The following is a 24,843-nucleotide window of genomic DNA, read 5'->3' on the forward strand; positions in this document are numbered from 1 at the left end:
TACCACAGGCTGCTCCACTACTATGTGCACAACACAGCACTCACAGCGTAAGTGTTTGGCAAGTCATTTTGTTTCATTATACGTACACTCATTTATATAACAGTTAAAGGGTTAGTTCACCCAAAAATGAAAATTAAGTCATTAATTACTCACCCCCATGCTGTACCAACCCCGTAAGACCTTCGTTCATCTTCGAAACACAAATGAAGATATTTTTGATTAAATCTGAGAGGTGGATCACTGCTACATAGGCTGCCAGAGGGAATGAAACTTGACGGCCCAGAAAGTCATTAAAGAACATGTTTAAATATTCCATGTGCCTACAGTGGCTCAACTATAAGTTTATCAAGCGACGAGAATACTTTTTTTCCGAAAAAAAAACATAAATACCGACTTTATTCGACTACTCCTTTTCTTCCTTGTGGGCCTGAGACGAGAGTTCAAGAGATTTCCACGACGCATGCGCGAGAACTGAACAAGAAGTATTAGAAGAAGAACGTCCTCTTCTCAGTTCTCGCGCATGCGTCGTGGAAATCTCTTCAACTCTCGTCTCAGGCCCACAAGGAAGAAAAGGAATAGTCGAATAAAGTCGTTATTTATGGGGGTTTTTTCGGGAAAAAAGTAGTCTCGTCGCTTGATAAACTTATAGTTGAGCCACTGTAGGCACATGGAATATTTAAACATGTTCTTTAATGACTTTCTGGGCCGTCAAGTTTCATTCCCTCTGGCAGCCTATGTAGCAGTGATCCACCTCTCAGATTTAATCAAAAATATCTTCATTTGTGTTCCGAAGATGAACGAAGGTCTTACGGGGTTGGTACAGCATGGGGGTGAGTAATTAATGACTTAATTTTCATTTTTGGGTGAACTAACCCTTTAATGGCTTTCCAGCCAGTTGATCTTGCGTTGCAAAATTAAAAACACAACTGGGCCATAATGTGTCTAAAATGTAAGTTGTTCACTTTTAATTTTAGCAAAAGAGCAATAATACATTAACAATCATGCTATTGTGCTGAATATCGGCAAGGATGCAAGCCAAATTCCACAATTGTGAGTGTGATATTGCTTAATTACTAATGAACATGGACAACTTTTTTGCAATTTCATCTGTCAAAAAATCCTGTATACTATATAGGGCTGGATACTGACACAAATTTCATAATTCGATTCGATTTCAATTCACAAGCTTGCAATTTGATTAGATTCTGATTCGATTCGATATTGATTATTTTGGATGTATATCAGGTACAGTACATGACAAATTTTCTCAAAGAAACTATACAGGGAATCAGTTGGAACTATTATTACTGTAATATTGAAGGTTCAAATTAACTGATTTGAAAACAAACACTTAAATTACATACAAAGAAGTTTTTACAATAATAAAGTTATAATACTAACTTCACAATTATGTTTTTTGAAATATAAACATTTAAATGGTGGCTGTCATAAAAAGTTGATGGATGTAATATGGTGCATATACAGTGTTTAGCAAAATGCTCCTCTCTTTTTGAGCTAACTAGTAAGTTTATGGTCCCTGGATGGCTTTTCTGAGGTAAATGCAACATCATGTGACATATTGTTCACAAGCTTATTTATTTATATCTTTCCGGTTGAAACACTGATTGAGCAATATTGGCAGGACCACTATCATCAAATACGATTCACAATTAGCATAAAGTTTGGATTGGCGGTCTGGTTCTGTTCTGGGCGAGAACGCCCTGTGCATCCATGCAGCCTAGCATGAATAAAAGCAAGGAGGGCAGCAATAACCACCCTTAGGGCAAACAGAACAGAACCAACATGAATGCATTGCAGATATCATTAATTCAAGATATTAAAGAACATAATTCGAGAAGTTTTTCTGATTCAAGGGGAATCAGAATGCCAAATCCTGAGAGAGGGGGAGCTGGGGATGGAGGAGGGTAATTAGCTCCAGAGAAACGCGATAGCTGCTGATAATACTGAAGGAGCTTATATATGTATACAGGGATAGGCGTCGTATTCCTATTGGTAGACGTGGATCAGCTTAGAATCCGCTGATGTGAGCTTGACAAACGTGACCTGCCAGAACTGACACTATGCTTGATTTACATGAGACATGTGACGGCCCTGCCTAGTTGGGTTTTTAACTGTGTGGTGTTGGGCAGTTTACTGTTCTCCTTTTGTCTCTGAAGGTATCAGCGCCCGTTAGCCAGATTGGGAGCACCAGCGCCAAACACTGTGGGAGCATAAATACTCTGGCCCTTTTGCCCTCGCTCTCTCTGATCTGGTCTCACGCATTTGTCATAACCCGGCTCAAAGGCCATGACAAATGTGGAGAGGACATGAAGGATTGCCAAAAGTAAACCTATTTATTATAACAACTTAAAAAAATTAAACTAATAATTTACCATGTAGACTGTGTTAGTCAGTAGCATCAGTGGTGTAAATGTGGATGAGTGACTAGTATGAAGTTTGGGTGTTGAAGAGGGATAACAAAAAAATAACAAAAAAAGATGTGCTTCTGCTGCAGGCTGGAGTGGGACCAGATCAGAGAGAGCAAGAGCAAAAGGGCCGGAGTATGTATCCTCCTACAGCATTTGGCGAAGGTGCTCCCAATCTGGCTAACGGGCGCTGATACCTTCAGAGACAAAAGGAGAACAGTAAACTGCCCAACACCAAACCGTTAAAAACCCAACTAGGCAGGGCCGTCACAGACATGATACATATTTCGGAAAGTTGTACTGAAGTTGTATCTTTTTCAACCTTCTGATGTTCATCTATGTTTATTTCAAGTTGTAACTAGTTGAAAAGTGAAAGCGATGCCATTTATCGATTGATCTGAATTAGCAACAGCGATCGTCACGCCACATTAAAAAGCACCAAAACGGTATTTATTGTTGGAATTTCATAATAAAATGGACAGATTTCGTGATCTGACACTTTGTTTCATATCAAAAGTGACAAAGCAAAAAGCTTATTGTGATTTATTGGATGGGAGGCTCACTACAATGTTCTGTTCATACATCAACTGAAAACAGGATAAACTAAAGGATCGATTCTTGGGATTTAAGAATCGATAACGGTTTGTAAAAATGAGAATCGATTAAAATAAAACAAATCTATATTTTTTTCCCCATACCCAATACTGTATGAACATCTATCTGTCCAATATTTCATTATATAGCCTAGTCTAGTATATCTGTAAAATTTTAAATCTTGTTTATTCAGTCAGGAAGATTACAGAAAGTGTTCTGAGACAGAGAGAGGTGCAAGCTGAGCTATCAGAGTGACCAACACTTGCCTAATTTCCTGTTAACATTGTTTTGGCCAGCACTTCCTCCAGACTTGTGTGATGGTATTGGCATTGTGTTCAGAGGAAGGGGTTTCAGCATTCAAAATATAACTCTCTAGACAATCTTATGCTACAGTCTGATGATTTAAACAAAAATAAGTATTGCTATTATAGTTAATTGAGAACTCTTCAGAACTCTTATATCCATTTTATTATTTAAAAAATTTGGAAAATATGCATTTTTAATTATTTAGTTCTATAAAAGACTGACTATACCTTTCAGTGTCTTGCTCTTGAGTGGTGGTCTTGTTTTCTATTCCTGCAAAGCTATTCATGTCAACGTAGCCATCGTTCTCATTGGCTTGTGCTGCTGTCCGATTGTGGTCATCGAAGAAATCTGTAATAGTGACTGCCCGAGTGGGCCGCCCATGAGGAATCTGGATGTTCTCATAGTCTGAGCTCATTGCAGGAATGTTTTCATAGTCAGAAGTATCTGCACTTGGGAAGGAGATGGAGCGAGGCTTAGTGAGGGGTAGGGGCATGAAGGGGGGCCGAGAGCGGTCCTCAAAGGACTCCACTCTGGCTATACCCCTGTTGCTGTAACTCTTGGGTGCACCTTGCCGTCTTTGCCTCTCTTTGTAAAGCAGAAAGGTGGTAGGTATTTCTGAGTTGTGTTGTGGCTTTCCCACATGGGACTGAAGCTGCGGGGAACCACTTGCACTTCTTCGATCAAGCTCCAGTACCCGAATGGGCCCATGGTGGCTAGATTCAGATGATGACCTTGAGGAGCGGACACTGCCATCTCCACGGGCTTTGCTTTCAGATTTTCTCTTAAATTTTAAAGCCAAGAAACGCTTAAATGATGTTGTCTTCTTTTTGGGGTTGTCAGGAGACTCATGTTGGATTAGAAGTGATGGAGAGCTTTTTGTCACAGGCCTCTTAGTTATGTAAGCTAACTCAAAGGGCGGTGGGATATCGACTAAAGATGTAGGTGTCGACACACCACTGGAGGACTGGTGACTTCTTTGAGAAAAGCTTCCAGAGGAAGTAATGACACAAGGCAAAGAAAGTGTGTCATCTTTTCTTTGCAATCTGCATTCCTCTCTAGGAGATTTCTCACCCTCAAAGTGTCCTGAGAATGGCAAATCTCTGCCCTCAACAGAAAGCGATCGAGGAGAAAGAAGAAAGCGCCTTGGCTTTAATGAGGGAATAATTCGGTTGGCCTCTGTTTCATCTGAAAGATGGGGATGTGGATCTCCATTTTGATCCAAGGCCACAGTGTAGTAGTCATGAGATTGGTACTCAGTGCCCGTCTCCTCAGGCACAGTCTCAGGAACATATCCAGGTACTTTCCCAGAGAGCGAACGAGATCTGGTCACAATGCTCTTCCTGTCCATAGAGATAAAGTTCTCACCTTCTGAGTCAAAGCCAGCCTCCTCGTAAATGTGTTCGTCACTTTCTGTGTCCGATTCCTCAAAGAAAGGCACAATATGGCAGTCCAGCTCTTCAATGTCCTCTTCAAATGCTTCCGTGGTATGGGCAAAAACCAAACGGTTTGTAAGTTCTGGAGTTCTGCCTAAATCTAAGTCAGCAGGAACGGTGATGTTGCAAAGTCTCAGGCGTGGCTGGCAGCTGTTCCTCTGACTCGAGAGGGCTTGTCCCCGTCTAGCTGATCGTTCTCTTATACTTTTGCACTTGGTTTTCCTCTCCATGTTTACTGGCTCATCTTCGTCTCCTATCTCAACATAATCTTCAGATGAAACACACTCCACTTGCTGATCATCCCCATCACGGTCTTCAATATCAGCATAGTCATTCGTTCCTTCGTTTTTTGTAATCTCTTGATCCTCAGAAGCAGGTTCCGAGACACCATTTTCTAATTTTGCCTGTTCCTCCTCCAACTCTGCCACATCCTCCGATGATACATAGTAAGGTTCTTGGTTTGATGTTCCCTCTGTTGAGTCCATTGGTTTCTCATTGCTGGATTCTTCATCAGTGCATCTTGCTTCTGGATCAGAGGTGCATGTCAAATGTGAACTTGGCACAACCTCTATGACAGAGTAGGGCTCAAATGCATCTTCTGTCTCCTCTGCAAACCTGAAGCGTCCAGATGGGTCTTTGGTTGCACGTTCAGCCTGCCAAGTGCTGTTATCATCCACTGTGCCAATAATGTCATAAGGGTATTCCTCACACAGTGAGGGTTGACTGCAGTTTGTAGCCTTTGAAAAAAGCCCAGGCTCATCTTCTTCTGCCTCATGATGAACACAGTTTGCGGCTGCTCTATTGTCCTCTTCAAATTGATCATTGGCACGTTGAACACTGTCTGATGGTTGTTCCTCAATCTCTTCATATGGACTTTGACATTCATCTACAGGCTGATCTTTAGTAGGTGTCTCTTTCTCAGAACATGCACAGGTGTCCACAAGTACATTTTTAGAATCTTCTCTATTTTCAGCTGGCTTGGTATCATCAGTGTTTTTGCTGTGGACTTCATCTGTTGAATCAAGAATTTCATCAACCATTTCTGACAAATTTGAAGAGGCTGCATGCGGCACTTCGGTGGTATCATCTTTACAGTCATCCTCTCCCACTGTTTTATCAGCTGGCATTTGTAATTCTTCCTCTATTTCATTATAACAAGTTGTGTCATGGTTAGTGTCAGATAAGTCTTTTTTAGATAAGTCACTCTCCATGTGATCATCAGTACAGTTTTCTCTGAATGCATCGGTTTCATCCTGTGTGACATCTGATTCATTGTCCTGCTTCAGCTCCAGTCTATCAGAGGATGTTATGTCCCCATTACCCACAATGCTTTGGTTCAATTCAGAGGCTAGCCTTGGTTTGGCTGCCACAGGAGGTTTAGGACCTCGGGTGGAAGGGCAAGGCCTTGACATCAGGGTGGAGCACACAGTTATAGTCAAATGGCTTTGTCTTTGGTTGAGAAGTTTGGAATTGCTGCTAAAAATCTGCAAATAGAAAGAGAAAAGAGGTTAACATTTCATTGTTGAATCGGATATCTTTGCAATAGAAATAAATGAAAGAACCTATAAACATGCCATTATGAGTTCAGCTGCTCCTTTAAAGAACCATATTGATTGATCTACATTGACCATTTGATTGATGAACTGCAATTTCTGAACTTAAAACTTAATGAAGTGATTATATGCTCAATCCAGTCACACTGAACATAATTTTCACAACCATAAAACAAAGTGAAAAAAGCCACATAAATAATGTATTTTAACAACATCACAACAATTAACTCTTAAGTGCATCTTCTCATAAAGGGTTAACCTGAGGGCCATTTTTGGTGAAACACACCCTTTCTCTCAACAAAACTCATACTCCTCATACTTCCTGTCTTTTCCTGTTATTTGCTACCTGCCTTGACGCACGTCCTATTAAACTCACCGTGCACTTGGTGCTCACCCTGCTAAGATGTTGTTTCCTGACACGACAAATTAACTATTCCAGCAGACTCTCCTGGAAGGACTGCGGAAGTGCAAAGGGGAAGGACATTAACAGTGCACCCTGTCTACTCCATGAACCCCTTCCCCATTTTTTTCTACAAGAGTAGTTTTGCACAACACAAATACACATCCTTCTCATCAGTCTTCCCATGATTCACTGTCCAGTGATAAATCCCACCCCTGACAACCCCTAGACTGGAATTTCTTTTTTCTTTTTTTTCTTTTTTTTGCTGAAAAGGTCGTTTCAGTGCGTTGAAGAACAATAAAAAGAGAAACATCAACATCCCAACTAAGGTCCCCTTGGCAAAATAACAGGATATGAATTATGCAACAAGAATTCACTTAAAACAAATGGTTAAACACAATAGGAGGAATAAAGGGAGAAACAAACTCTTTACTTTAAAAAATCCATCAGTACATGATCTCAGATATGGTCTATAAAGTGTCAACCATTTTAATTTGCTAATTTAGAGTAATTGAGAGTGAACAGGACTAACTGAATTAACATATTTCAGAAAGACTGAATTAACATAATGTGACTAAATTATACATGCAATTATGAGCATTTATAAATATGTATTATTAGAACTAATATATAGGATTTTATTTTTTAGTGTTACAAAAAAATCACTCAATACAGCATCACTATATCGTTCATAATAACTGACTAAAATACAAATGTCTATATATTTTTGCAACAAGGACTATGGCAGTTCTTAAAATCTACTGGTAATTTAATTTAACACACTTGACGGTGTGTTAAATTAAATTACCACTAGATTTTAAGAACAGTGTAACTGTATATGAAAAAAAAACAGTTATATGTCATCATGAACTTTTTTCACTGTTACGCATGCATTCAATAATAGCCTAGTCTACTCTTCAATATTGCGAACAGAACTGGATGTTGTCTATTTTTTAAACTTAAGCTCACACATTCGCAAAAGTGAAATAATTTAACAGTACTGAAAAGTTAACTCAGAACTATTTGGTTTCATACCTGCGTACATTGTCGGATGTCATCCACCGTGGCATCTGAAATATTTCCACATTATTCCTTGATATTCCGCAGAAGCAACAGTATGTATCCAGAGGTGCCGTGAACTTACTCCTGGGACATTTGTCATAAAGCTTGAGAAGTAAACAATAAAAACTTCATCACTTATTCGACGCCGTGCCACCAAAAATATCAGTTTTATTATCGACTGTTGCAGCAGGTCTCTTCAGATCCGCGCGCTTTCCGCCTTAAGGAATGAGAGATGCGCGAGCTCTCCGATCTGCGCGTGGAGACTGAAGGTGTTTTCCGCGCGCTTCCTGAGGAGGTACATCGAGTCTCCCTCGCGGGAATACAAGGATCGATGACCGAAACCACAGATAAAAACATCTAATGCCAATAACCATCAGATGGCGTATGACACTTTCAAGAACAACTGCTCCATTAGGCTACTGCAACGATATGGAATGTTTCAGGATCCGATTTAGAGGATTTCTTGCTCTCACAGAAAAAGAACTCGAAATATCTAATCGCACTGCGTTTGTACTACCACGCCGCCATTCTATTTAGTTGTATACCCTAGAAAATGTGCTTTTAAAAGCCTTTTTTTTAAAAGTTGTATCAATACGGTTAATTGCCCTACTTAATTGTGTAATTGTGCCCTACTTAAAACAGGCTTTTAAATAATGCAATAATTTTGTTGGTAGCCTTTCAAAGACTATTTCATGTAATTTGGTTAAACAAATGTTCCTAAAACCGGTTCTAAAAACAGTTTTACTAAATGCTTTCAGCCAGACTTCCTTTCTGCTCATCTGTTGCCTGATTGGAGGAAAGCAGCTCTTTAAAAACCTCTCTTCATAACAGGAAACTGCTATCCCTCTTTCCTGCACAACAGGCAACGCTTAGCAACAAATGAACCAGTGTGCTGCTGTTAACACACTTTTTTTCCCTAATTTAACTTCACACTGATAGGAGAGCACTAATTCAGTATTTTTAGATTAAACAGTTCTTATAAATAAACAAAATAGGGGATGTCCAAGGGATGCACCAATTTTTTAAGAGCCCACGTCCTGACTCACTTGGTCCCTTATACAAGATAACAGTAACATGAAAGAAGGGGGGGGACTCACCATGACAGCGGTCTGCAAGAAGGAATGACTTGATTGGACAGAACAAATTTAGATATGTGAATGCACTATTTCTATCAGCTTTTTAGGCAAACACTTTTTACCTACAATAATCATGATCAAAAATACAATTTTGGGTGCATGTTGCATTTAAAATTCATGAAATGGGCCTGACTCAAAATACATGACATCAAATACATTCTGTAGAATTGAAATGATTAGTATTAAAAAGTCAACATTACTTCTCCTTTACAACAAGATGTCCACCCAGACAAATCTTTGCCATATTGGCTAGTATCCACCAAATCAGATATTCTCTGACAGAGCCTTTGTTAAAGCCTAATGAACACAGAATTGTAAGACTAGATAACCCCCAGCTGAGATGCTGCAGTTCTGTGTTCAAAGGCAGACAACAGTCCTGAAACTCAGGAGAGAAAACTGTCAGACACCTGGGGCTCCACGTTGACAGCTTACATCACAAGCCAAAACCTCAAACATTAGGTGGCAAACTCCATAGGACATATTATTTATACCTCCACAGCACTCATATTCATCTCTCTCTCTCTCTCTCTCTCTCTCTCTCTCTCTCTCTCTCTCTCTCTCTCTCTCTCTCTCTCTCTCTCTCTCTATCTATCTGAAGGTCAGATGAACACCCTGAACAATAGCATAGCAGTGCTAAGATGCAGGAGTGTAGCACATGGTGGGAGCAGGCCATATGTTTCACAATTTAAAACATGACTGCCTGCAATGACTATTAATTAATATCATCTTTTGTTATTCTCTTTGGCTTCAGAAATGGACATCAAATGTCCATAAACAACTTGAATTATGAGCTGGACATTAGTAAACACCATAAAATAATTGTTTTGTGGCCTTGACCCCTCTCAAGACAAATATTTACAACAGCTACAGCGTCACATGAGCTCTCACAGGAAACATTGTTATTCCTGTAAACTGTCCGACAGCTTGAATAACAACATTTAACAGAAATCAACTTTCTCATAAATCAGTGTTCTTTAAAACAACCTGATATTTCAGAATAAATGTTCAATATAAAATTAATCAAGCTTCACGTTAGACTGATACTTTGAAATCTGCTATAGTGGTCCGTTCCTAGCTAATGTGCCTCTTCTTTTGTTCTTTTAATGGCAAACCACAGCTAAAGATAGCATACAGCTGGCCTTTTGCTGTGCTAATTGTGTCCCTTACTGGAAAGTATACTATGGCACCAAATTTGACCTTTTTTGCGTTTTATCAGACAAATGTGTTTTCGTCTGTGGGGACGGGCACATAGCGGAGTGTGTTTGTAGGCATTGTAACTGAAGGAGTGACTAAAAGAATTGCCCTGAGATAAATAACCCTGCAGATGTGGTCTATATGCACAGGAGAAAAACATGTTTTTTGACTTCTGTGAACAAATATTTCTGACCGAACAGATCCGCAGAGCTCTGTTCCCCTCCACCTGGACGGCCGCATTATGGCACATGCCTGGGATAAGAGGAAAAACATGTCAGAAACCAACTTTTTACTCACAAACACACACATGTATTCACAGAACTGAACCTAAACAGGAAACCGATTGGGAAAGAGGGTCAATGGCTTTTTTCCCAGAGCTCGTATGAGTCTCTCACCACCATTCTCATAACACCTGCCTTTAAAAGAACACACTGAATGTTTCTAAATTCTGACGAGCTGAAAAAAGCAGGGTATTATTGTACTGACAAGGTACATTCGGACAGTTAAAACGGCAACATGTTTTCACAGAAGGAAGTCTCACTGATTTGTGTCAAATTCTGTTACATAATTACATTTAATACATATTGGCTAGTTTTAAAAAACAAGAAAACTATATGGACCCTTTTCGCAGATTGTGATGACGTGTTATCAATATTGCAAATTAAAGTTTTTCATAATTTTTTTTTTATAATACACATTTATAATGCTATATATTGTATTACCTTGTCAGTAAATTATGCTTCTAATACAACAGCTGAGGGAGTGACGGCAAATTTGACATCTTTGACAAACTTAACAATCTCTCTATATTTTTTCCACTCTTTTGGAAAGGCGTGGAAACTTTTTTTCTTTTGATATTGGAGCAAAGGGAAATAAAAAAATTATATTTGCTGTCGCCTCCTGTTCCCAACTATCAAAGTTTACCCAACTATGACGATTTCCTTTTTTGAGAAGCCCGGAAATGTGAAATGGGTCCATTGATGGATTACATTTTTAAAACGATGATCACTTCATTGACCATCCATTTATCTTATAAGCTATTCTAATTAAGAAACTTTTTTTTTTTAGCAGCAATCATTTTAATTACTCATTAATATGAGCGTACTCTGCAACAGAAAACAGATTACTCCACTCCAATCTGGGATCTCCTGGTGTCAGACAGTCATATTCCCCTATAGGAGAGAACATGAAAGAAAAATGGTATCAGCACTCTTAGGCAACTCAAAAGCACAGCTACAGAAACCACACTCTCACCTTCCCCCCAGTCCCTCGACCAATGACACACTGCCGGAGAAAAACAGGTGAAGCCAGGAGTCAGCACTTCATCAAAAATAGCAAACAAAGACTGCTCTCCCTGTGGAGTCCAAGACCTCTCGAGCCAAATCAATACGACACCGCTGGAAATGCAGGGTTATAGAAGAGTGCATATGTGTAGTTAAAGATTATAGAGCAACTGTGAAAATCTGTTATGCAGCGTTTTTAACCTTATGTTCATTTGCATTAATAGGGTCAATGTCTTTTTGTAAGGATCAATTGATTTTTTTTTTTTAAGAGGAAAATGTCAGGATGACACAATCTGCACAGATATCGTAATGAAGAAAAAAGCCACAATATGGGAATACATTCTTGAAAAGAGAAAGCTTAAGTAGGTTGACAATCTTCTATTATTATTTCACAGAAAAATAATATTCATATTATTCATGTTAAGGGTTAGTCGTAATATTTATTAATATTTAACAATATATATTATTATTACTATTATTCAACCAACATGCAGAAAAAAAAATGATATTTGATATTTATGAAAAAAATTAAAGGAAACATTTTACCTTGAATACAATATAAAATAACAATTAAGATACATTTACTCGTATTCAATTTAGAAGAAAGATGGGTAACGCTTTAGATTACAGCCCGGAAAGTATACTGTGTAATTAAGAGGAATTTACAGTGTAACTTTCTGTAATTATAGTGTACCTAAGTACTTTCATGTAAGTATGAGGGAACAATATTTTAAGTTTGGGGAATAAAGGGGTAACAACCAGGAGAATTAAAAAAAATATTTATACTCTAAGTATTATAGAACTAAGGGGTATTTATTCTACTATTATGATACAACAATCTTGGGAGCAATGTGTAATTTTTTAATATTTGTGTACCAATACATACTGTGTAATTGCTCCCTTTTTGTAATAATTGTGTACCAATACATACTGTTTAGTCTTTTTAAAAATGACAGGGTACATATCTGTGCATTTATATAATTGTTTTTTTTGTTTTGTTTTGTTTTTATCGCTAAAGTGCAGATGTTTAAGTTCGGGCTAACATGTTTCAAGGCGAGAAAAGCTAAGACTATTGCAATTTTTTTAAATACTGAGAAATATATCTTGTTTGATGTGGTTACAGGGTAAGTGGTGCTTGTATAATAAATAAAGGTTTCCGAATCAGTTATATTAGATTGTGTGTATGCATTTTTATTGTACTTACCCTGAAACTACATGGAACAAAGGGGTAACAAGCACCACTATGAAAGAAGAATATCTTTCTCCAATATTTAAGCAAAATTTGCAATAGTTTTCGTTTTCAGTGCATTTTTGTTAAAAAGATTACTTTACAAATGCATAGATATGTACCCTGAAATTTTTAAAAAGGCTTAACATTATGTACTGGTTCACCATTATTACAAAAAGGTACGCAGTAAATTGCTCCCAAATGTAAGATTGTTATATCATAATAGTAGAATAAGTACCCCTTAGTTCTATAATACTTACAGTATAAATATTTTTTTAATTCTCCTAGTTGTTACCCCTTTATTCCCCAAACTTAAAATATTGTTCCCTTATACTTATATTGTAAGTACGTTATAGGTACACTATAATTACCGAAGGTTACACTGTAAAATCGCTTTAATTACGCAGTACTTTCCGGGCTGTAATCTAAAGCGTTACCGAAAGATGCTACTACTGTATTTTTTTAATTGGTTAAACCATGAGACTTTTTAATTTAATTTAAACTTTGCTTGAAAATGTCAGCTTTTCAAAACAATATGAAACCAGAATAAAATTCAAAGAACTTTCAAACAAATTTGAAAAGTTTTGTCATTTTCTTTATTTTGAACAAGCACTCATATTTATCATTAACCCAACAGACTAAAATCCAGTGCTCTAAAAAAAGTCATATTACGTTAAATGTAAATCTTTTTAAAAGTTTTAGAGTTGTGCGTGCCATAAACTGGGGGAGGGGAGAACAATTGCCGCTGTGAATGGCATTCTTTATTAGTTTTTTCATAACAACTTACATGTACGTACATATACGAATAACCATTTAAAGCATATTGTATGTTTTATACACAGCGGAAAAGGCATGTATTTGATCGACATTCCAGTATCGTCAGCAAGCTGGGGATTTATGATGTTTATATACAGTGGTTGTCAACAAATGGGACGCTTCATTTAATTTAAAATTTAGGCATAAATTAAGCTGGTGTCCTCCATTCCTATTCTTTCCAACAACAAAGCACTTGAACGCGATGAGCTCTAAATCACGACTTCAGAAGTATACATAATGCAGAAGGCTGCATTATTATCATGGAATTATATTGCTATTTTCAGATGTTGAGAGGGGAAAAAATGACTGAAGTAACTGCGTAGGTAGAGATAGAGTGATTAGTGAGATTTCTAACAGGTGGGTTATGCTAAGCAGGAGGGCAGGTCTTGATTCTTGTTAACAAGTCTCTTGTTTTGCCTCCATACCCCTCTCAGAAAGACACAATCCTCAGAGCTGCACTGTAATAACATCGATTTACCGTTCATAAATAAAAGTCTCAAGAAGCCTCATAAAAAGACTTGTGGCTTGGCCTTTAAAAGCCCAGCACAATGGACCAGTCAAACACTAGCCTATAGCCTTTAGCACAATAGATTTATGGACCCCGGAGAGTTTGATTTCTTTTGAAAAATGGTGCAGGGTGCATGGCTGCCCTTTTCCGTCACATTCATTCTCACATTCTGTTTTGCTTAGTATTCTAATGCAAACACAAACACATGCGCCTTACAGCTGCACCCTCATTAAGCCACAATGAAATTTCTTCTGATTCAAGACACAAAACAGATCTCAGGTCTGTGCAAAAGAATAATTTCCAAGCTGATTAGCAAGACCAATTTGCTGAGCTTTCGTTCTGCAGGTCCTAAGGGGAACAATACCACTGTGTAAAAAAAGTCCCCTAGGCTGAATTTACTTTTTCCTGTGACTGTTTTAACATCTTTCAGCCAAATGAGACTGAACGGATGCAGATACTAAGTTTAAAAATATCTGTGTTTTCTAACCTCTTTTGGCCTTGGCTGTCAGACGCTCACAATTATCTAAACGTCTTAAGCAATGAGGGTGAAATTAGGCAGGCACGATCATAGGCAAATCAAATTTTTTAATAAATACTTGATGTGAATTTATTGACACGTGCAAAACTGTATAGTTCAATCCAAACAAAGAATTTTGATATATTCTGCAAAGCTTATTGGACATGATTCAGGTACATGATTTTTTTTTTTTTTTTTGGTACTTCATTAAAATGGGAATAAAAGGGAATAAAATAAAGTAGCTGTTGCATATCCCTTGTAAAACGTTTAGCATTGACACGACACTTTAGCATGCTTTTAAAAAGAGTACCTATTATGGAAATAATATACTTTAAAGGAATATACTCAACTGTGAATTGAATGTAAATTTTGTTAAATTCTGACATAATTCATTGCAATTAAATAAATGTATTATAGTGTGAATTTTTATTAAATGCAGTAAACTGAACTTTAGATTGCTTTTTTCACTAAAAATAGGACTTAAGTACATCATTATTTGTAATTTTTTTGTCTTGGTGGAAATATGGTTAAAGTGTACGGTCAAATATACTGACAATCATTTAGGGTAAACTAAAATCATGGGCATCATGCAAGCCAAAATTCGGGACGTTGTTTTGCACATTCTGAGACGTTGCAATTGTTTTCTGACAGGTGATATGGATCATGTTAGGAGGGGTCGGGGGGTTTCTCCCCCTGAAAATTTTTTAATTCTGTCTGCTAAACATACAATTTCAATGCAGTTTAGGAGGGACAGAAATACCTTAACGGAGCTAGCAGCAACCCTCCTTGAACCCTCAAATTCAAAAGCTTTTGAAGTCTATTTCATTAAAGCATGTTTACACTTACTGTACACTTAGGCCTACTACACATGATTTTAAAAACAGTACCATTGCAGTTTTTATGTTATGATTTTAAATTTGTATGTGACCTAAGAACGATCTTACATTAAAGGTACATAAAGGTTCTGAGGTCTGACTTTGTGGTGCTCTAAAATTAAGTTATTTTAATATTAATACTATGTGATGAAGGACTTTGAAAGAAGTTTGACAGATTTCAGTGCTGAATAAGGTTAACACTACCCCGTTTATTTGAAAATGGTTAATATTTGACAGAAATGTAAAAGAGTAGTCAAATCAAATGTAATATGTAACATTACGTTAGTAATCCCACTACCTTTTAATATCATCCGATAACTAATTCAATGGCGATTTGTTGCTTTGCCCACTTACCACTTCAAGACCATCTGTTTTTAGACATTGCCAGCTCAACGTGCGAGACGGGTGAGTTGCTTGAACATACACAGCAAAGATTATAGAGCGATACGCACGTAGCGCTCTAGATTTGATATAAACAGACACCATATTAGGAAAAAGGGGCGGGCTGATGCTGACCGATTTATTACACATCCAGAAGAATACATTTGAGTAGTTATAGGCTCTGGTAATTATGGAGCATAATAGGAATAAAGTTGTGACAAAAAACTATCAGGGAGGAAAAATCTGAGGGGGCACGATGAATGGGCATGAGGCCACTGACTAAAATATACTTTAATGTCATTTCTTGAAACTTTATTACACATTTGTAATGATGAAGATGCAATTTAGTATATTTAAAATATATTAACTTTAACTACAGTTAAAATTATAATCAATTAGCCTATTTTACATGTGCTTTAGAATGTTAGTCAACACATCGAAAGTGTAGGCTACTAATTTAATAACACATTATTATAAAGTGCACTTTTTAAAAATGAAAGTGTACTCTCTTTTAGTACACTCAAGTGACCTTGTATTTCATTAATATTCCATTATCTGCAAGTACAGTTGTTATACTTTTAAAATTTGAAGTGCACTACAATTGCACATTCAGAACATTAAACGCACTTCTTTTTTTACAAGTTTTTTTTACAAGGTATAAGAATATTTTGCCCAGCTCACATGAAAAAAAAAAAACAAGCTTTGATAGACTGTAAAGCTGGTTTTCAGAGTGTTAAGCAACAGATGGGTGATTGTTATAGGCTCCGTTTTTTTTTAAACCTTTTATTTTTTTTCTTCTAAATAAATCCTTTGGAATCAAAATTATTTGGGGGCAAGACAAGAGCAGAACGTGTCAGCAAGTACAGCACAGAAAGGAATTATCATCATTGCATTTTGGACAGATTCAGATCAGTCACTTTCAAAAAGACTGGAGATAAACAACCAAACAACCTGGCAACAGATTTATTGATGAGCCAATAATCAATAATTTCACAACATTTGACTACAATTAGTGCACAATACAAATAGTTTCACACCTAACCTGCCCAACTCAATTCTGCCATAATCAGAAAGCTATATTGAAACACAACTGATCTTTCTGAGGTGAGATGATAAAGTGTGAGATACTGAAGGTAAATTAAGGTGACGCTCACCAGTGCTCTGTTGGTATTCCCTCAGGAGTCAGTGTCTCGGGTCCTTTCAATGAGATGGGGACAACCTTTGCTGAGGTCATCTTTAAAAACCATGCCTGTTTAATACACATTAAACACACACACATTATTTTCCAGCTTGGAAATACAGTCAAGGATGAACAGGCAGTGACAGATCATTCTTTATTCACACACATGCACCACATCAGCAGAAATGTTTTGCTGAATTTCTATTCATGTTCTTGTCTTTTTCAGAACCATTAATATACATGCTGGACTTGCACAGCACAGACTATTTCAGTTTTTCAATGTTTTCATTTTATTTTACACCTTCTTAAAGTATTTCACATCCATTATTATAAGAGTATAACCTCTTCAACTTTTTGATGTCATGGTCATCAAGTATTTCTTGGTGCAGTCATATTTACCGCCGTTCAGTAAAATCCAGTCATTTTAAAAGGAATCCACATAATCATGTAATCAATAGACCTTTTTTTTTTTTTGCCTGTAAAATGACCACATCTTAAAAGTTCCCTTTTGAGAGCAAGTAAATCATTTTCATTTTTGGGTATACTAACAACCAAAAAGACTTGCCATCCAAAATGCTGAAGTGTGATTACATCATCTTCCTGTTGCATTCTATGACAAGCTTTTTATAACCTACATCCCAATCGCAACACAGGTTTAAAGTGAGTTTCTATCAACTACATGTCATCCAACTGTCCATTTGTTTGCAAAGTTGACTCTCAGCAAATAGGACAAATCTGTCAATCAGCTACAAAGGCAAAAAGAGAAATTGACGTAGAGAAATAAAAATGACATAAAAAGAAATCGCTGCTTTATTATGTTGTTCATCTTGTCAAAATATATCCCGCACCTAGGACCCCATACAATAAAGGTAAGATTAAAAAACTAGTCCACCGTCTCCTTGGCCACCCATAAAAGTATATATGTGCTGTGAGCTTCGGTGGTAGCTGTGGGAGTTCATGTGACAGTTTATGGAGTTTGTCTGCATATATATACATTCTCAAAAGAGGTTTAGTGCGACATAACTGTATTAATTTTGTATGTTTGTTTTTATGTGTGTGCCCAAGTACAAAAGCATTAGATATGTGCCAGCTGGGCTCACAACAGGAGTGGAGGACTATGTCCCCCTTTCCCTTTAGTTTCCTTCTCTCTCTCTCTCTCTCTCTTTCATTTATTACTTCATTTATAACCCCTCTACTGCTAATTCATTTAGACCCATGGGCGCTCTGAATATATTTGGACGTTATCAAAAAAATGTGTGTAACTCTACAAGAGGCAGCTTCACAAATTTGATCATGTGTTGATGATTAGATGAGGATCATCTAAACAAATGGCCCATTGGCTCATGAAGTGCCGTCATAAAGCTTAATTGTGTCCATGACTGTCTCTGTGAGGGATGGTCTATGTGACATGTGAAGAGGCTTTTCACCTGCCATGAACTCCTGCAGCGTTTACCTGAACTGACCTTGAACTGACCTAGAGAAGACAAGACACAGATATTGTAAACCTCAAAGCATATAATGGAGTACATCAACACTCTCATATATCGTCTTTAAAAAATATTTGTAACCATTTAGGGTGCAATTTTACATCCAAGCAACATGGAAAATTGCTATTACATTACTTTTTTAACATTAGGTGATGCAAGAAATGGATGGAAATACTAATGGAATGGAGTATAATATAATCAACGTATTGATATTGAGTGGCTTCAGTACAATGAAATTAATTTCAGCTTTATTTTGTCATATGCTAGCTTAACAATAAACAATTCACTTACAAGAAGATTTAAAGCTATTACAAGCCAAGCATCCAAAAGCCTTTTTTCATTATTTTCTTTATTTCATTTTTTATGATACTCCCCCTACTTGATAAAGTGGATTAATTCCAATTGACTCCAATGCATTTTTTTAGTTTATTTCTTTAGTAAATAAACTTAAAGACATTAACAACATAGCCGGCAGCCAGTAAATATGTTCCATTAAAGTAAAAAGATGCTCTGTGAACTTGATAATGAGCTGTAAATAACCCTCTGTAAAGTTTGGATGATGCTAATTAGTGTACACAAAAACATATTTGAATATGCTGTACCACAGTAATGGTTCTATTAATCAGAGGTGGAAAGTAACGAATTACATTTACTCGCGTTACGTAATTGAGTAGTTTTTTTGTGTACTTCTACTTTTTAAAGTAGTTTTTAAAATCTGTACCTTTACTTTTACTTAAGTACGTTTTCTTTGAAGTATTGTACTTCGCTACATTTGAAATCATATCCGTTACTGAGTAAAAAATAATAATACAAGGGGGGGGAAAAAAAAATCACACACTCCGGAAACTACTGAATTGATTGAAGGGCGGGAGAACAAACGCGCAAAAAAGGTGACGCCCAGCTGAAGCTGAAAGCTAAGCGCCAAGCGAATTATGGCCAGTATGAAAAGTAGAAAAAAAGCGTGGTTGTCCTCGAGGATAGATATCCAATTTGCAAAAAATGTGGACACAAAGTGGATGCAAAAAGAGGATACAGGACACCATCCCTCCTGCAGATAAAGGTATGTCCCGATTTACGTGATGCAAAGGGAATCCCGGAATCCAGTCATGAAAATGGAATTCACTTAATGCAGATGTCACATAAAACATGCAAAATAATGGATGGATGAATACATGGAAAGTAGAACTGTGCAATAAATCCAATCGCGACATGGTCTGTGGATATTTAAGCTAAGCACAAAAATACTGCAAGTAAATATATAACCCTATTTGTTCTGCTGAGCTGCGTTTGTCTACTACATATGTATGAAATACATATGTACATTGTACATTACATTGTATGAAAACATGTAAACTGAACATAAGGCAGTTTTTGCATTAACTTTACTCTAATTTGTTATTGAAATATAATAATTTACACAGTTGCTGTCATATTCATTAAAGATATTTTAAACGTACTTTAAATAATCAAGATATAATTATCAGGTTAAGTAAAATATAATATGTAGGATAATATTGTGCATTTATTTAGTGCAAGAGTTAATTTCTCTAGGAACCAACAAGTTGTGGACACTTAATCACTAGCCTGCTGAGGTAAATATAATGCTAGTGACAAGCTATGCAGTTTTATTGACGTCTTTGCGCTGATGAAACACTGATTGAGCGATTACACGAGTTATGATGCCTTTTAGTAAGTATACTGTATTTTTCAACATACCTTCAGGTGTCCATTCATGTTTATTCTGTAACTGAGGAAGAGATGGTCGCGTTAACTCGCGTTTACTCCGCGCTGCCGCTACTGTTACAATCCGTGGTGACAGATAGTTTTAAACTGTGGGTACAGATTGTCAATTTACATCCATGTGGACAGATTGGTAAACTGTGCCTAGTTTTGTAAAACTGTGCACACGGTAGTTTATTTTTCTTCTGTAATGAAGCTTGGCTGTCCATCTAGTGAAAAATGTTGGTACTGCGGCCAAATAAAATCTTACTGAAAGCTCATTTTTTGAGATATCAACCTAAAATTTGGAACACAACTTCTTCAGATTTTTGGCTTACATTTTCTGGCAGTTTTAGAGTAAAATATATTTTGTAATATATATATTTTATATAAAATATTAATAATTATATTTTTACATTGTTCATTTTCATAAACTCAAACTTGTATAACTTTTTTTCTGTTTCACTTTCATAACTTCATAATACTTCACTTCAACATTAATCTGGCAAATGTCTTCTTTAAAACAAGACCAACCATAGGTCTATATTCCAAAGCATTCTTGAATTAGCACCATTTAAGTTTGAATAGTGATTTTCATGTCTATGCGAAAAAAGGGGGAGTGACAGTTAAAGGGTTAAACAATATTAAACTATAATATCTATATCTATAATATCTAAAATATAATTTATATATAAAAACTCTCTTACAGTCCAGTCACCATCAGTCGCGATTGTCGCGACTCGCACGTATTTTCATTTAAACGTCACTCACTGACGTTTTCCTAACCAGAAAAAAAACCGATTGCCCTGCTCTGCCTCTGATTGGCTGTTACTCATTGCCATCTGGGTCAGAGCCAATTAGAAGCAGGATGTGGGTGGGAAAAAACTCTGTGTATAGGGAAAGGGGAGAGACAGAGGGAACAGGCAAGACAAACTCCTACGTTTAAATAACATATAGAAAATATCTGCTTGACAACGAGCTGAGAACAAGCCCAAATAAGCAACTACACTTTAGAAACAAGCCCAAAAAAAGCCGCGACCCGCGACTACCAATATTTGTAAGCGACTTTACAGAAAAACAAGCCCAAAGTCGCTTATAATAAGCGGACTTGGCAACACTGATTCCAGGTCCAATCAATGAGCCGGGCTGGGCGGGGCCGGGGTAGCTTGCAGGGCGGAGCGTGTTCGTTACGCCATGAGAGTATCGCGATTCGAATCGTGGGTTCTGTATCGCGGTTCTTCGGTTTGGTTCGAATATCGTTACACCCCTAATAAAAAGAAACATCAATTTTCTGAATAAAATACATTTCATAGGACAATATTATACTTAAACATTTTAATAAATTATTAATGTTAAAAATAAGTTGTTAATCTAATTCATTATTAATTATCAAATTTAATTGATTAGACATGTTTTATTGAAATTTTAATAAACAAACAAATTATTTCAAGTTTGTTATAATAAAAGCATTTGTTCAACCAAAAAAAAAATCCTGTTTCATTAATTTATCTGTCATTTTAACTGATGATAATAATAATAATACCCATAATTTAATAATACAGTTTATTTATTTAACAATTGATTAATACTGTAAACCGTGATATTTTCTGAGACGTTACCATACTGTGAAAATCTTATACCATTACAACCCTACACGGGAGGGTCACCCACCCCACCCCCGCTGTTAAAAAAGTAACTCAGTAACTTTTACTCTGAGTCAGTTTTAAATGAGCTACTTTTTACTTTTACTTGAGTAGATTTTTAAACCGGTACTTTTACTTGTACTTAAGTAAAATTTCATTGAAGTAGTAGTACTTTTACTTGAGTAGAATATTTTATTACTCTTTCCACCTCTGCTATTAATTATGGATCACTTAAAACTGTGTAATATGGAAGCTACAATAAATATATGCTGATGAGGGCAATCACAGGCTGTATATAAATAACCACCGTCTAATCACCATTAAGGTGTCTCAGAGCTGGAATCATATCATGTGTTAATAGTTTTTATACATGAAAGGCTATTATTTACCTGCTGTTTATTGCACAATGCACAGGGGAAGTGCTGAGCCAGCACTGGGGCTCATTTCACACATTATTCAGGGCTACTGAAATGGCCTGAACCCCATTTTTTCCCAACCTAAAACATGTCTGATTTGATTTATGTGGCAGCTTTTACACGGCTTACTCTGTAACCTCACACATGGACTAATCTTGAGAGAGAGAGAGTGTGTGTGTGTGTGCGCGTGTGTGTGTGTGTGTGTGTGTGTGTGTGTGTGTGTGTGTGTGTGTGTGTGTGTGTGTGTGTGTGTGTGTGTGTGTGTGTGTGTGTGTGTGTGTGTGTGTGTGTGTGTGTGAGTGTGTTTGTGTGTGTTTGTGTGTGGGGGGGGGGGGTTGGTCCTGGTAAACCCTATGTTACGGGTCCAAATTTTTTGGTCCCATGAGGAAAACGAAAACAGCTTATAAATCATAAAGAATTTTTCTTTGCTTTTTTTTAATGGCAGAAAGTTTTCCATGATGGGTAGGTTTAGGGGTAAGGTTTCTTCGGAAAGTCCACATAAAATGAGTGTGTGTGCGTGTGCTTAAAATTATGGAATAATTTTATTACACAATAATGTTATACATCAGTATACAGTATGCATATTTTGGCAAATAATAATAATTTGTTACATTTATATAGCGCTTTCCTGGGTACTCAAGGCGCTTTACATAGAAAGGGGAATCTCCTCAACCACCACCAATGTGCAGCGTCACCTGGATGATGTGACGGCAGGCATATTGCGCCAGAATAATTTGGCCAGCATACCGGGATTCTCATGACATATCTCATATCTCCCCAGGTGAATGTCGATCTCCAGGATGTGTTCAGTAAGTTCCGGGCCGATACTCTTCCTTCTCATCGACCCTATGATTTCTATGAAGACGGCTTTCAACACCCCTACTGGGCGTTACGATTATCAGCTCATCGTTCTGAAAAGCGCGGTGTGCTCTGATTGGCCAGCCATTCAGTGCATTGTGATTGAAAGTGATCCTGTGTGAGGAACAAACTGAAAATCTTGATATCAACCCAAACTAAGGTGAGCCCATAATGGCTTCATTTGAACTGTATATGGAAATAAGTAATCAGTATGATTCTGCAAAATTTCTCCATGTTCCAAGGAAAGAAAGAAAGTTATACAGGTTCAGATGGTGAATAAGTGATGACATAATTTAAGTTTTGGGCGAACTTTAAAAGAGTCACCCCTGTTTTTTTTAATGTATTTATTAATGATATTTGGAGAAAAATAAAATAAAATTCAGACAAAAGGGAGGCAATGATGAAAACAACAAGTCATAATCATATTCTAAGGGCTTTTACTTGACAGACTCATTTTGTTTTATTTCCAATTCTTAGAACAGCATGTGAGCCTGTCCAGGCTGGTTAAAACACTGTAGGGGCTCTCTCAGTATATAACAACAGCATGATTTTATGACACTCATAATGTTTTCCTTCTAATGCTTAAGGGGAGCAGAACCCATAAAAGCCCACAAACCATTCTCATGGCATACTCTCCATTGAGCTGATACTGAACCTCCATTCTCACTTCCAGCTTGTGTTTATGCAGCCACATAAAGCATTGCATTTCAAACTTTTCTTTTTAGGCAACATCTCCTCCAATGACGTGAAGGAGGACCACTGCAGTAAATTGGCACCCAAATGCATCTTTCATTATGCCGATTCATGATCTCAGGTTAAGGCTTGGGGTAAAAACTGTTTAGATGAAGACAGATCTTCAGAACATGCAGTATATATATGGAAAAAGGCTTTTCCCCCCATTTGAATGTATCAACAATGTCTCCTCATAACATCATGGAGTGCACAAAGGAGAAAATGAATGGCTTTCTAGCTGTGTCGCAGTATCTGAAGATGTCTGAGACAGATACCATGGTTTTAATTACGTGCTGAATGAAGCGTCCGCAGAGCTGAAGCTGAGAATGTCTTTACTGTGTGGTTATGATAGCGTATATCTCAGCTTCCCTCTCTGCTCATATCAAACAACCAGGTTATGATGCGGTGAGGTATAATGTTAAGCAAAAGAGACTTACAACCAGAGCAGTCCAGTTTCTAAAGAATACAATATGACATAATTTAATATGTTCACCATTTGAACATTACTTTGTTCTATTGTTGCGAGCAGGACGAGGCAGAGGGCCGTGAGAGAACGGCACGAGGCCGGTGGCGTGATTATTGATAATGAGCGACACCTGTGCGACGCACCGGTCTCATATCTCTCACAGAGGAGCGGAAGCATAAAAGGAGGAGCGACGACAGCGGAGATCGAGAGAAGAGAGGACAGGCCTGGATTTTATTTAATGTTTTGTTTTATTGTGTGTGGCGGAAGTCGACCGTGAGGGACTGCCGTCTTTACTTTGTTTTTGTATTTGTTTAATTATTTATTATTAAAATTGTTTAAATGCTCGCCGGTTCCCGCCTCCTTCTTTCCATAACATCTGAGCTGCATTACATCAATTTAAAGTTTTTTTTCATATATATTGTAATGTGTAAATTTTAAAAACAGATTGAAATATTTTAGTACATATTATACTAAGTATAAGTATAACTATGTTTTATATAATTTGATTTTATAAAATATATCCTAGCACTAAGCGCAAAAAATATATATTATCAAATTTGTCATTGCAAACAAGTATTGACGACTGTGGCCAATAGAATTCATCATAATGAAAGCGAACAAGAAAATAAA

At 37.0% G+C, this 24,843-nt stretch overlaps 1 protein-coding gene across 6 annotated transcripts in view; it reads right to left on the minus strand.

Annotated features, from left to right (window-relative positions):
* The window catches only part of fgd5a (FYVE, RhoGEF and PH domain containing 5a), a 98,101-nt gene that overhangs the window by 56,524 nt on the left and 16,734 nt on the right, over positions 1 to 24,843 (minus strand). For 2 of the 6 annotated variants that reach the window (XM_077203170.1, XM_077203169.1), the window contains exons 3-7: positions 18,320 to 18,366; positions 16,867 to 16,961; positions 11,210 to 11,276; positions 10,298 to 10,356; positions 3,554 to 6,243 (exon numbers count right to left, since the gene is read on the minus strand). In XM_077203170.1, the coding sequence (XP_077059285.1) occupies positions 3,554 to 6,243; positions 10,298 to 10,354 (2,747 nt within the window). In that variant the 5' untranslated portion in view covers positions 10,355 to 10,356; positions 11,210 to 11,276; positions 16,867 to 16,961; positions 18,320 to 18,366. Of the gene's footprint in view, positions 1 to 3,553; positions 6,244 to 6,688; positions 6,770 to 7,747; positions 8,577 to 10,297; positions 10,357 to 11,209; positions 11,277 to 16,866; positions 16,962 to 18,319; positions 18,367 to 24,843 lie in introns of those variants that run through there. The other 4 variants (XM_077203172.1, XM_077203171.1, XM_077203173.1 and 1 more) reach the window with 4 other exon arrangements.

Source organism: Siphateles boraxobius, unplaced genomic scaffold (assembly GCF_051911475.1).
Source record: "Siphateles boraxobius isolate OS27281-9 unplaced genomic scaffold, OSU_SipBor_1 5, whole genome shotgun sequence".
NCBI lineage: Eukaryota > Metazoa > Chordata > Actinopteri > Cypriniformes > Leuciscidae > Siphateles > Siphateles boraxobius.